The 14,769-nt window shown below is 37.0% G+C and overlaps 1 protein-coding gene across 2 annotated transcripts in view; it reads right to left on the minus strand.

Moving 5' to 3' along the window:
• Positions 1–378: 378 nt before the first annotated feature.
• Positions 379–14,769, minus strand: part of PKP4 (plakophilin 4) — a 73,384-nt gene continuing 58,993 nt past the window's right edge. For both annotated transcript variants that reach the window (XM_009334024.1, XM_009334023.1), the window contains exons 11-21: positions 13,253–13,436; positions 11,686–11,803; positions 10,914–11,105; positions 10,595–10,768; positions 9,577–9,727; positions 7,241–7,436; positions 5,192–5,276; positions 4,971–5,088; positions 2,150–2,281; positions 1,342–1,415; positions 379–740 (exon numbers count right to left, since the gene is read on the minus strand). In XM_009334024.1, coding sequence (XP_009332299.1) covers positions 492–740; positions 1,342–1,415; positions 2,150–2,281; positions 4,971–5,088; positions 5,192–5,276; positions 7,241–7,436; positions 9,577–9,727; positions 10,595–10,768; positions 10,914–11,105; positions 11,686–11,803; positions 13,253–13,436 — 1,673 coding nt within the window. In that variant the 3' untranslated portion in view covers positions 379–491. The remainder of the gene's footprint in view (positions 741–1,341; positions 1,416–2,149; positions 2,282–4,970; positions 5,089–5,191; positions 5,277–7,240; positions 7,437–9,576; positions 9,728–10,594; positions 10,769–10,913; positions 11,106–11,685; positions 11,804–13,252; positions 13,437–14,769) is intronic.

Raw genomic sequence — 14,769 nt, forward strand, 5'->3', positions numbered from 1 at the left:
CAATGTGGCATTTCCATATTTACACCAACGAAAGAAATTTACAAGACGTAATAGCATACAATCTTGACATTTAGTAATAGCAATAAAACAAGGGCATCCATTTTATTTTTTCTGTACAAACTATCAGAACAAGACTTTTATTCACATAAAAAAAAAAAATCAGCTTTAATTTGCTCTGACCTACACACTTTCCAAATTCCTTTTACTCAATTCTCAAACCTTTCATCACATCGCCCACACCCTCACCAGACTACAGGAGCTACAAGTAATTATACCTAACATCTAAACAGAGCAAAAAACCATCCCTTCCAGTTTTTCTTCCTGACAATTCCTCACTCGGGGAAAAAAAAAAAAAAAAAAAAAAAAAATCAAAAAATCTTCCTTGTTCCTTCTTTTATTTCACTTTCACATTTCATAACCAGAACAACAAATGAGGCCATTCCATTTCTTCTCAAGCAAGATGAGAAATACACTGTTTTTTCTCTTTGATGCTACACCCAGGAGTCAGGTGAACCTGGGTACTGTTCTGCTCTATAAGAAGATCGTCTGGTGGAATAAAAGTCTACATAATTTGTGGTTGATTTCAGTCCATATTGTGTTGTGTAATCTGAAGTAGCAGGAAAGTGAACTCGATCATCAAAATACGGGTCTTCATAGCTATGTGGGGACTGCAAGTATAATCTGTATGCATCATAGTTTTTTCTGTTGGTATCTTCTTGACTGTAGTACAATTGCTGATGCTGTCGACAAAATGATAGAAAAATAAGCTTTCAAAATATAATTAACAGAGAAAATACTTATTTCTCAAATTTACACACATTATATAGAACCTTTCCCTAAAAAGTTAAGTGCAGCTCTACCAATGATGATAGTAACATAGGTTTCAAACCTCCATGAAATGTACCTAATTTTTAAATGAAACTAAATGGAGGAAAAACCTGTAAGCCTGCCTGCATGTCTCCTTCTGCATTCACTGGGAGGCTAGTAACCCTCCAAAAGCGGTACTCTTAGAGCATAAGTATAAAGTACAGAACCTGACCATACCTACCAAAAAAAAAAAAAAAAAGTCATGTCAAGTCAGGAAAGTGGTCTCAGGTCCCACCATAAGAAGAACACGCTAAAATATGTGACTATAAAAAGAAAACACAAAGGTAACAGAAGTACATAAGCAATTGTCAGTTTAAGTACACTAATGCCCAATAACAATTAACTATACTATAGATACACTGTAAAAAAGCACTCTAATACTGTTAAGTATACTCAAACTCCCTTAAGTTCTATTAAACACTATATGCTGAGTCTTGCTATCAGTGTCCTTTCAGAATAAAATTTTGGAGTCACCTGTAGTCGTCTGTTTTGTTCTCTTGCTGGTGAGGAATAGGAACTGATGTAAATTGGTGAAGGTTTGCTGGAACCTGTGAGAAAATAGTTTATAGCAAAAACTTCAGCCTTTATTCTTTCATCTATAAGTCTATTTGCTTCTGTTTTACCTAGAAGAAATTATGTAGCACCCAAACAATTAAGTCTGCAGATTTTAGTATCTACTAATAATATAACAACACAATACAGGCAAATTTTGTCCCTCAGCAGTAGTTAAATTGAAACCAAGACGCTTTTTTCTGTTGCTGTTTTTTGTTTTACAGACTAACAACCTTTAAACCAAGGAATTTCCTTCTCTTTATTCACTGTCATCTCTATTGTTTTGTGACTTGTGTCAAATAGTAAGAAGGAAAAGGGAGATCAGAGAAAAGAAAAAAATCTTGGTATAATTTAATATAATAATATGATATTATTATAGTATACAATCGCACATTATTATTTATAACATAACATCATAATAATATATAATGTGCATAATAAAACAATTTTCTGTACTAGGATTTTAAATAAAAATTCCAAACACCTCTCACCTCCCAATATATAAACAGATCTCTTATTCTGGTAATGTGTGCAATTTTAAAGAAAATAGCAGAGACAGATGAAAAACCTGCTCTGTTCCACATGTGATGAATATAACGAATAGAAGTGGAAAACAACATTAAGTAGTAACAAGCCTGCTAATGCAACTGTCCATATGATGATTGTATAAACTCCTCATATAAGGAATATTTACGTATTCCAGTTAAAGTTCACCTAACTGGTATCTTACCGGTATAGATGTCTTTCTGTGTAATGACATCGCCTTGGTTATTATAATACTGCATAGAAGGTTGTGTTCTATCATACTCAGAGCGGGGTTCTCTAATTCCTAATAAAGCCGGTGATGAGGACGTGCTGCCAACTGATGAAAAAAGAAAGATTATCAGTATATACAACAAAAGCCTTTCCCATACCTAACCTCTTTACTCTCTCCTCATCCCTTCCTTCCTCAAGGATTAACAAATGAGAGAGATGTGGGTAGTGGACAAAACCAGTACACAGTTTTTTCTGGATGAAGAACCCCACTGACAGAAGCCAACAACATACCATGAGATTATAATTTTATACTTTAATGGTGACTCACTGCTCTATAATGCTTACAAGTGAAATAAGAGAACTCACCCATTTCAGTTTGCATATGACATAATTTGTTTGCATTTAGAAGATGATACTTCTGCTAGTGTTCATGATTTTATGTGAAGTTATACTTAAATAGCATCTTTAAGTCCATCCTACCACTTGGGATAGGACAGAAAAATTTAGTCTGCCTGGCTGAAGTGATCCATGTACACACATATATTACTGTCCGTTGATTAGCATGCAGGAGTGTATCTTGGACATTTTGTGCTCCAGTTGGCTGACAGTTGTAAGATCATAACAATGGATTGCTTGCTTTATATTCTTACAGTGAACAGCTGAATCTCTACTGTAGTTGTAAAAGTTTGTTCTGCTAAATCTTCCCTGTTTTACAGACCACTCAGGTTTTGTTGGCTTAGAGGGACTCCAGTAACACAGGAGAAAAATACTTAAAAAAATAATTTCTAGAAATTCTGCTTCAAAATATTAATCAATGATATCTTCTTCCATTAGCTGTGTCCATTACATCATATCTCACAATTTTGTGTTTTTATGGACAGTTTAATTACTGATACTATCCTGGCATATTCATGGTTAAAAAAGCTAAATTTGGGGTGTCATTAAAACTCTGACACGGGTCAACATAATGTCTGTGTTAATAATTGAGTGACTGAAACCAGAACAACTGTTACATCGGCCAAGTGTAACTGTTCTACCGTGCAGCTACTGTGCATGCTGTAATCAGCAAGGCTGCTACCACGGTACCCTCTGTGGACATGTTCTTTGCACCAAACTTCCACCTTACTAGTTTAAGCTTGTTCATGCTCTGGAACAGAAAAGCAGACACTTCCTATTAGGATTTTTTACTAAGCGTTCTTTGAAGTACAACAGCCTCTGAATATTATGTTAGAGATGCCCATCTTACTTCCTATTTGTAGTTCAAAGAACTGGAGTAACACAGTTGTTCTGCAAGCATATCTTGGGAGAGAAAGTGCCGAGGTAAGAATTGGACAGTAGGTATTGGAATATTCTTTTATGCTTTGGTAGAATCTGGTCAGTTCCCTGAGCCTAAGCCGTATTTGCTTCCTTATCATTGCTTATTTTGAGAGGGTATTTTTGGCTCTGGCAGTAGATACATAGCTTAAACAGTGTGAATTCAAGGTGGTGGTTTGATGCCAGTATGTGCAACTTGGCAACCAGGTGTAAAAGTAAATCTGCTTTCAGTATCATGTGGTTTGCGAGTGACAAAGATACTTGGTCAGGACATTCTTTCGGAATCCCGAAGGGCTGGGAGAAAACCGAACATGGAACACAGTAAGATCGGAGTAACAAAATCCTCTAGAATTGGTAACTGCAGTCTGCTGTTGTATGGCACTAGACAAAGGAATCAGTCCTGTATGGTGGTTATCCTACTGTGGTGGTTGAGAGGAACCCTGGGCATGAAAGATACGCTTTCTTTCCCTTCTTAGGACACTATAGGTATACTTCTTGTAGGAAAAGAAGTCCCTGGCTGAGTCCTTGGTTTTCAAGTCAACCATGTCATGAAGGAATGTGTGAAGGATGTTACTTTTATGTAAAGAAGTAAACAACAGTATTGCAGAAACCGGTCACTTATTTTAGCAGTCATGGTAGATACGATATTTCTCAGTATTAACAGATATCTATTCACATAAAAATAGAAGAGTAAATTGGATAAAATAAAATGCCAAATGAAGACAGTATACAAGGCTTCAAGTAGGTTTTGTATCAGCCCCCTCATGAAGATCTAAATCCTAGCACTGAAGATGTTAAAGGAACAAAGGCGAGCAATAAATGAGGAGTCAGAGAAGTAAGACTTTTGTATTTGTCTTGCTCATCTTAATGGGACATTACATAATTGGGAATGAAAATAGGTTCCTCACTATTGGTCTGTTGCTTTCTATGCTATCAAGTACCCATGTTCTGTGAGGCTACATCTGCAATGCCACATCATACAGCACAGGAGGAGTGGCTTTGTAGAGGGAAATAGTTGGTAACAAAGTCCAGGTGTGTAGTCTGAGGATTTTACTTAGCACCAAGTCTAGCCTGGTCCCCTGAACTGAATGCCCATTAGCAGCTGGAGTATATTAGTGGTCTGGAAGCACACCAGCTGATTTAGTTTCATCCAAAAGGAATACAATTCACACATTCTGAGACTGCAGTTTGATTTGCATTAAGGAGTAAGTGGGGAGACTTCCTTCAAAGTGCTCCTTATCCAAACTGAAATGCTAATATAGACATCCACAAATCCTGTGGAATCTGAAGCCTGCCAACAGTAACAGCTAAGGTAACATTCAGAGTACATGAAGTACTTATGTTTAAATACAGAGAAGAGACAGCATGACCTCTGTGTTTTAGACAGAATTAGGAGTAAACTGAGAGGTTATTTTTACTTAAAAAAATGGAATACCAGGTACCCCCCCCTTCAGTAAATCTTTTCACATTTCTTGACTGACCTGACTGTATGATGGGTGACATCTGTTGATTTGTTGTTGATAAAGAAGGATGTGATTTGAATCTCTCTCGCTCTAGTGTTGATACTGGTGTAATAAAATGACTTTGATTCCATCCATCCTGTGGAGTGGCAAAAAGAAAAAAACATCAAAACAAATAGCTTTTCATTAAGTTAGAGTTTTTGTAGAACTGTTTTCCAGTGTAGGCTAATTTTGTAATTTACCTTCTTATAAATGCTACGGAGATCTCGGTATTGCCATAATGTATTCAGTACCTGGGCAGCTGCCTTGACAACTTTCAGTGACGATCTAAGGAAGCGAAGAATGTTACATTATTAGAAAGCCACTTCATTCCACTTCAAAAGAACAATGTTCCTGAGCTACAAAATAGCCTAAACCTTGATGCTGTGAAGCAAGTCAGGTCATCTCTCCAGGTCTCAATAATGCATGCCTGCATTACCACAGTGTGAACACAGCTGTGTCAGCAGCCTCACCAAAAGGCTGGTGCAGAACCTGATTAAGCATGACAATCATTTCCCTCCCCAGCCTAGGAATTTTCTCTTCCGAGTCACCCACATGAGGAATAAAGGGTTGAAATAGCTACTGTCATTGTCTGCAAGAATTAAAAATCATGAAAAGAAACATGCTATTTAGCACATTTCATAAAAACTGAGACTACATACTTGAAATCATTGTACAAAATTCCTAACTGTAGAAAAAGAATAAACACATAAAAGAGCGCTGGTATTAAAAGTCTCCAGACATCCTCGTAGTGACACTTTGTTCTCAGTTCTGTGTTGCACTACTGAAAAGTTTTATTGGTTGGGAAAACACTTTTCCACTCTCAAGAGCAAGGCTGGGAAAATTGCTCTCGCTATTATTAAAAATAAAATCATGCCATCTTTTTAAGGAGAAATGGTAGTAAGCTGGTAGTGGTACTGAAGTAGTGATTTGACATTAAATGCCACAGCACAACATCTGTGTTACACATGTGCCTTTTTCTGTCACAGTGAAGATTCATCCAAATACAGTTTTTGAAAGAAAAGCCCGAAAAAAATTGCAGTTGATAGTGTTAATCAATGAGTAGACACTCTTAATACATTCACAAGATTTAATATTTATTTAGTGTACCCTGTTGCCTCATAAATATAAGTGCAGATGCAACTTTACACGTTGTCTCCACAGACCAATGAAGTCATATAAAGGATCACTCCATTCACACCTGCAGTTGAAATGAGCCCGTGTCCCTTGAACATACAAAGTATTACAAATTGTGGATACTCAAAATATAGCCTGGTTCCTTTTGAGACAAAGACTTTGTTAAAAACGTGGTATGTTTAATTCACACTGACGCACTTCTCTGAGAAGAGATCCTTTTCTCTCCTTTACCATCTGATCAAACACTGGGAACAGCACACAGGGCTGACTATATAATCACATTTCTGCTATCCATAGAAAGGAGATCTGTGATATCCTGGTTTATACAAGAGTCCCGCTAATATGATTTGCATCAGTCACATTGCTAAGGAGTACAGAGCAGCAATGCTGATCAAAGCCAGATGGGGTCCATGAGGCTGACTCAGTGCTGACCCTGCACGACTCGGGAGCCATTACACGTTCCTGTTCCTTGATGCTCAGCTGCCCAGTTCTGAAAGGTTTTATTACTACTAAATAAACACAATGCCTGATCAAGCCCAGAGCTGAATTCAGCTAACAAAACCCCTAGCACAGGGGTTGGCACAGCCATCCCTGAGTAAGTCTGCAGAGAGCCGGATCTTCTCAATCAACACTTGCTTTGCAATCTTATTCCAGAAAATCCCACTAGCTAGGTAAACTGCTTGGTAGGCCAAGTTTTCCTTACAACCTACAAATGGCTGTGCTAGATATAAGTCATAGCTATTGTGATACATCCTGACAAAGCTGCTAACATCTTCTGACTTTGAAAAGCTCTAAATATTCTATTAATCTTGTAGGTGTTTAAGAGGGGACAATTTTTTTTAAATACCGTTTAACCTGAATGGGCCCCATTAACGTGATTACTGCATGCAACTGTAAAAGCCTCCAAAAGCTTTAGATAGAGAATACACTGCAAGAGAATGGTGCTACTGACTGCTTCTTCCTTCCCAGTATGATTCATTCAGACTTTGTTAGCTACTCAGATCAGGACTGCAAAAGCAGATCCTCTTTTTACGCAAAAAAACATTCCCCACATTCTTGAGCATTTTAAATGGAATAGAGAAACAGTTTAGGTATGAACTTCGTTGCCTACTTGCCTGTCACCTCTTCCTTTCGTTATGTTCACCAGCTTTTCTATTCCTCCGGTATCAGCGAGGGCTTTGGCATTTTCCATGTTTTTACTAGTGACCTCGTGCAAAGCACAGCAGATTGCCGCTACAGTCTCATCAGACAATATGCTTGGACCATTGCCTCCTGGAAGTCGATTAACCAGATCTCGCATAGCATATTTACCTATAAGAACCCATCAACAGAACCAAGTAAAAAAAATACATTTTGGTACTTAAGATTTGAAATTACAGGACTCATTACAAAACTGCATCTGAAAGCAATAAAAAGAAAGACAGGATCAAAACCATGGAAACCTTCCAAGAATTCACATTTTACACAGAATCAAGAGAGACTAGAAATCAATTTTTGAAAATTTTTTTTCCTTTTAGCTTAAAAATGTGAGATGCGTTTTTGCGTTAAACAGGAGCATTTGTAAGCAGGAATTATTTGGAGAAAGCAGAATCATTCAAGGAAAAATGTTACGCTATTTATTATGATTGAAGGAGTAGTGCACATTCCTAGGCTTCATTTAGGGGAGGGTTAAAGAAATCCTTACAGTAACTTGGAATTTTTTTCTTTCAGACATTCTGTTCACCTTATTTGTTACTCGTAAGAGATCAGATCTCAGCTCTTTCAGATTTCAATTACTGACTGTTGCACAGGAATAAACACACTGCAGACAAAGGAAATTAACTAAAGCTAAGGTAATTCCCCTCCCCAGCTTAGGCTGTGCTGTTAATTGAATGATTAATTGATTTTATTGAACACGTTTGTACATAACAGTGAATAATGACTAAGCTTTACACAAAGCCATTAGCTATCTATTTGCATAACGTGCCTAAGGGGAAAAAAAAAATATCCAAAAAGGAATTCTGCAAACAAAAGGAACAACTTTTCAAACACACTGTAAAACTATCACCAACAATGCTGTATACAAGGAGTACCCTGTCACTGCTAATCTTGTAGCAAGCTCATCAACACGTTTGCATATACCAATTTATATTGTTATTTGTTGGAGTCGCCAATCCCTTATTTTCTTCATTTTAGACTATGTAAACCCATTATTCCTGCCCTTACCAACAGCAGTAAAGTTGCATAAATTAGATTACTAGCATGGGGTAATTTATGACTCACTTCACGTCTCAAAATATTTTATACAAAGATTAGTTTCGGAGTATATCTGGAAAGCCAGTAATTCTTTCACAGTTAAGGCTTTGACAGGGAGAGGGAACAGGTGGAGGTGCATTCCTGAACTGAAAAGTTCTGCCAGGAAGGGAAGGGGAAAAAAAAAAAAAAAAAAAAAAATCCTGAAAAGAGAATACCTCCGGAGTATGACCCGTATATATGGCCGGTGCTACAGAACAGAATTTTCTTTTTACTAATTTCTTGTGTATGTAATACCTACACTGCAAGAAAACATGTTCTGAACATCCAAGATGAAGAAAGCTTCAGTAATATATAATAAAAATCTGTTCACCTCCATCTATCTTTTTGAGAATAATGATACTCTTATCTGTATAAATAGTTGTTATATACTTATCCCACTAGTCTACAACACAGAAAATGCTTCTGTAACAAAAATGAAACTTTTGTAGATCATGACACGTGTTAGCAGGGTTCATTTAGGCCACAGCAGTCTGAAGCTAAGGGTGAGGCATGTTCAACACTTGCCATAATAGACTGAGATTCCTGATCAAGGCAGGAAAAATGTTGTTTGGGTTTCTTTTAAATGCTAGATGAGAAAGGCTCAGATGAATGCTTAAAGTATGAAATATTAAAATTGACAAAAGGGAAACTAAGTTTTTCTAGCAAGCACCCTTATTGATTACTTAATTCAGCAAAGACACATATGTACTGCTCTGTATGTGGGTTTTCGTGGAAATATTTTACTAGGAGAAGATTTCTTCCCTCTCTCCCATAAATAATTTACTGATGCACTGGCAGCAGAGCTCTCCTATCCTCTTAGAGTATGTAAGGGACCTTGAAACCCTCCGAGAAGGTTACCGTTTAGCTCCAAGGAAGCAGAGTTGTGTTTTCCATCATATTTTGTGCTGACAGTTTCCTGTCCAGTGTAGTTTAGCTGAGGTGACTTCCATCCATTGTAAAGAGATTGCCATGCAAGATGGCTAAAGGCAAACTAAAATGTCAGTATTACTCTGAAAAGCTACTGTTGTCAAAAAGATTAATTTCTGTGACACAACTGACATGATATAGTAAAAGCAAGTATGCTACTTCTATTGGTAGAATCTCATCCTAGTATTTTTTCAATACAAGGTCTGACATGTTGGTAATCGTGCTTTCTTCGGTACAGTTCTGTACTTACCAATAAGCTCCTTATTACGAACATCTAATGCCATATTCCTTAAGGCAGTTGCCACAGATGAAACAACTCTGTCATTATCCATTCTCAGCAGCTCCACAAGGATTGGTAGTCCTTTTTCTTTTCTTACAGCAGCTCGAATGTATGCTGCGAACTATAATAAAACTCCAGTTACTCACAAATCTACTACAACATTCTGATTGAAGTAAGAATTACAATCTAGTAAAAGATTAAGTATGTTAGAGGGCATTTTCCAAAGAAAAGAGGACATGTTAAATGTGTATCTTTTCTACTGTTATAAAGGGTTGGCTCTTTGTTGTTTTTCACTCATTCCTCTTACAAAGCAATGTTTAAAAAAGGTGGTCTAACAGACAAAATATCTTAATAGATGACAAATCAGTTGAAAAGGGAACAATTTTGGGTTGTTTTGTTTTGTTTTTTTAAAGACCAATTTTATAATGGTCATAAAATGAAAAAATCTTAGCTGTTTTTCTACAAGCAAAGGAAGCAATTAATGTTTTTTTTTAAATCTCCCCGTAACAAATACATAACATTAAGTGTTCTCATGTGGTGCTTTTTGTAACATATTGTATGCAAGGGCCACAAGCAAGAATGTATGGAAATAAATAATACAAATAATAAAGCAAATACAAACAATTTATTTATGCTGGTCTTACTTTGACAGTACCTTCCCACCAGAACTCACAGCTAGAAGATGCTAGAAGATTATTTTGACCTATTATTCACAGGAAGAAAGCTTTTTCTGTTTATTTAAAATAAATGGTACCAATTTCAAGGCCAGTTTCCATGCTGCTCTTCCTGTCTACCATCTTTGTCGTTGCTTTTCACTGTGGAAATAACATTACTGCAGCACATAAACACTAATGATACACACTAGAGAGAAACGCTCAGATGCATACGAGAAAGTTACATGTTCCTTCTGAACACATTCCAGTATCTTATTAAAAAAAAAAAACCAGCTAAAATACAACGATAGGAGGAAGAGTAGGAGTTCACATACCTTCCAGTTGCCTGCAGAAAGATTCTGGAGAGATCCTGCAGAGCCCTCTAGAGTAGCTGGATTGGAGCTTTCTGCTAGAAGCGTTAGGTATGGCTTTACCACAGATGGGTGCCATAGCATTTCCACCCCTTTAGGAGACTTGGAAAATCCTGGTATAGGGCCAACTCCATCCCACTGAGAAATGAACACGTATTTGTAACTACAGGAAACCTGTATATTTTCATTCAACATACGATAGTTCTTCTTCAAGCTATGTACTCCCCCCCATCATTAGCTAAACTACAGTTGATATATTTGTAATACAAGGAAAACAGCAAACCTGATCCTCCTGTGAAGTTTTTTTTTTCTTCTTCTTTTTTTTCCCCCAGCAACTTGGCTCTGCATCTTTGCTAGGTGATTCTTTTCCTAACAAGTCATCCAATTCGTTGATTCCTAGCAGACGTGCCTGAGGTACCTCCAGTTCCAAACGGTAAGAAAGGTTTCTCAAGGTACACACACAGTTTTCCACTGTCTGAAGCCAAACCAGAAAGATGTCATGTAATTAGTTACTTTCTTACATAGTGGTAAAGCAAACCAAACAAATGAAGCAGAGGTGAAAAGGCATTTGGAGCACAAGCACTAAATTCTAATTCTTACATAGCGGTGAAGCAAACCAAACAAATGAAGCAGAGGCAAAAAGGCATTTGGAGCACAAGCACTAAATTCTAATTCTGGGCCTTGGGCATTGCTTTGTCTGTTTCTCTGGGAAAACTGCAATCTCTTTCCTGACAGCCTCAAATATGAAAATATTTATAACAGTAATCTCTACTATAGTGGCTTATTTTTTAGTATTCTGAAAATGAAAAGCCCAAGAGCTTACTATTATTTTATTAAAGAATGAATACTTCAACACTGATGAAAATGAAAAGCACAGAACAAGTTACACTATTATGCAACAGAACTTGATTGTGCATCAGTTAACTGGGGTTGGGAGAGAAGACCAGTTGAGCTAAGCACATGACAGTGCTAAATTGTACTATATAAACCCCAAAGGATCCTATCAGACATACAGTTTAGCACTAAAAATCACTTAAGATGAAATGTGCGCGCACCTTGCTGTCATAATCTGATGTGTTCACACATGTGTGGATCACGTATAGCAGTGAATCAACCAGCCCTTCACAAGACCTCATCTGCTTCCGGGCTTCTTCACCTGCAGAGCTTAAATTCCTAAAGGGTTGAAATGATAAAGGAACACAGTGTATTCACAAACAGACATACATACAATCATTTTATAGATAGTTTGCAGAAGTTTTTTATACAGCTGATTGATAATTGAGAACTTAGAAGGAAACACGCCATTTTGTGCAGCAACCCACCCCCAATTCTTATAAAAGATAAATATGATTCAGAACTGCAATTTCAAGATAGCATCGACTCATTGACAAAAACAACCATAAATAGAACCCCTTTCCTGCAGACTTTTCCATTCCAAACCCTCTCTGTTGTACAAGCCCAAATCTATGGTTTGTATGTGCTGTACAATAGGTTGCTGAGCTTGTCTGTGTTAGAAATACCCTTTGTTGCCTCTTTTTTAAATTGGATCCATTCGGTGATCTGTTCTGTGGTGCAGCCTCATTAACATTTGTAGTAGTGCTACATAGACAGAAGTATAAATGTGTAAATTAGGGTGTAGGGAAAAAGGAAAAGGCTGCACTGTGCTTTAGAATAAGCAGCGAAGGGTGTAGACAAATATTTGCCTTCAAGGTCACCATACTGCAAAAATTGAAGCTTATACTGTGACTGGATGCACACTGAAAACAGTACTGCTGCTAAAGAAACGCCACCGTGCCTGTCCATAGAGGTGCTTTTTCTCTAGACATCACGTTCGCACTACCACGCCAGCACAACCCTATGTTCAAAAGCAGTGTAAAACTCGTCATCTTGAAAAACAACCCAATGAACAACAACAAAAAAATAGTTTATGAAAGTATTCTGAGGTTTAGTAGGGTTACCAGCAAATAAAAAGCAATTCCAGTTCTGTTTAAACACAATGGCCTTAACTCTGCTGTTTAATGGAACACAATTTGGAATCTAATAAATTATAAACAAACCTACAAATGAACAGCAATAGCTCATATACTACCCCTGGCCCTTGAATTCTCTTTTCAGATATTTTAGTTTTGCCTTTTATTATTCTGAATACTTTTTTTTTCTTCTTACTGCTGTTTGAGAAATCCACAAAGGGAATAGTCAAACACTTCTTTACTGATATGTATGCATATACAAACGTAATTATTTAAATGTATACAACAATAAAGAATCACCAAATGCACAATTTTTTTCCTAAATAAAATTCATAAGCCCTACACACAATACAGAAATTGCAGTAATTAATAAGGGAAAAGTGCAATGATCATAATTTATAAAAAAACCAACCAAAATTTAACCATTATCCATCATAGTTAGCATATCTTAGTGACTAACTTTGTACTTTTCATATTTTTCTAATATGGGGGAAAAAAAAACCCAACCAAATGCAAAAGCTGCCTAAATGATAGAACTATATGTAATTTATAGAATGCAACAACTCTTTTGTCTTAAAAATTACAGTATAAAAAGGACCTGTTGGATAACACAATTACTCTGAAAAGGGAGTCTTCTAGAACAGCAAATTACCTCAGGCATCCTGTAGTATTGCGTAGAACTAGGGAAGTCTGAAATTTAATTTTATGATCATCATCAAAGGAAGAACTGTTCCATCCAGAATGTGGCACTATCACAGTGTTTGTTAGTGTTGACAGAGCATCTCTAATGATTGTCATCTTTACTGCATCGCATGAAGACAAGTTCCAGAGAACTCCTTAAGAAAAGATTTCCATTGCAGTAAAGTCAGAAAAGACTTGGCAAACAAATATAAAGCAACATTAACAACTGAAAAGACATCACTTTAAACAGGAGAAAGATAATTTACCTATGCAAAAGCAGAAGAAATATAATTAATCTGCAATGTAACTTTAATAGTATTCCAACATTATTGGTCAATAAGTGGTCAAAGCTGTCATTAAAAGATTCACTTTACAGACTGAAATAAATATTTCTAAACTTCAGATTATAATGTATTCAGCAGCCTTCACTCAGCTGTCTGGCTGCTGCGTAAGCTCTTTGATGGAAGAGATGGAATGCGAGGTGATAATCAGAATAACCCTAGTAGATCAGCAGGTAGGTCTCCCACAATACTGAGAAGGAAAACACGCATATCAGTGAGTAAATATTCCTTTTTTCTTAAGGAAAAATACTCAGCAAAAACACACACTGACTGACAGGAGATGTTCCCTTCTTTCCTGAGGTACAGCTCATTCTGCTACCCGAGAGGAGAGGGGGAAGTCCCCACTGCACTACAGGAGTCTAGAGGAATATTCTCTACAAGCACACAAACTCATCTCGTTCACAAAACACCCTTCCATCTTTCTGAAACCTGTGTGCCTCGAGCTCACTGTATGTCTCTAATGCTAGTATCTTTCTTAGATATCTAAAGATCAACCCCATATTGACTACCTGTAATGGGAAGAAAAATCTGTCTTTTTTTGTAGTATGCCAAACAACATGCTACATCAGTGCAAGCTGCTATAAACATGCCACAGCAGACACTTCTGTTCCTGAAAAGGTCACTAATGGATTTGCCAGATTAATTCAGCACAAAACTTCATATAAAACAAAAAATGAAAGTAATTTAGTCATTTACTATTAACTAGAGTTTTATTGATGCCTATCATCTATATGCACCTTTGGAGGTGTGCACGCACAGTCACTGCAGCTGGAATGGGGTACCAGTGACACAACTTCCCAAGTGTGCCCGGCAGGACTGGCACCCTACACTACTAGTTGGTTCCTCTCCCAGAGGAGAATTCCAGTGCAGAAGGAAAGGTGTGAATATTTACACAAACAGAAAAAATATCTCTGAAGAAAGCAGCTGCTGGTAACCTCCTTCCAGTAACTGTTCATATGGACATTACAGCTATGGTTGACCATCAGCAGTAAGCTCCTGACTTATGTGGTCAGGTTAGGTCAGGTACATACTTGTACCCACTGTCTGGTTACTTTTTAAATCACCTGCTATTTCACAGAAATATTACTTCTGTGAAAATTATACATTTCCTTCCAATAGTTTGACATAGAACAAAACAATAAATTAA

The sequence above is a fragment of the Pygoscelis adeliae genome, unplaced genomic scaffold (genome assembly GCF_000699105.1).
Source record: "Pygoscelis adeliae isolate BGI_AS28 unplaced genomic scaffold, ASM69910v1 Scaffold131, whole genome shotgun sequence".
Classification (NCBI taxonomy): domain Eukaryota; kingdom Metazoa; phylum Chordata; class Aves; order Sphenisciformes; family Spheniscidae; genus Pygoscelis; species Pygoscelis adeliae.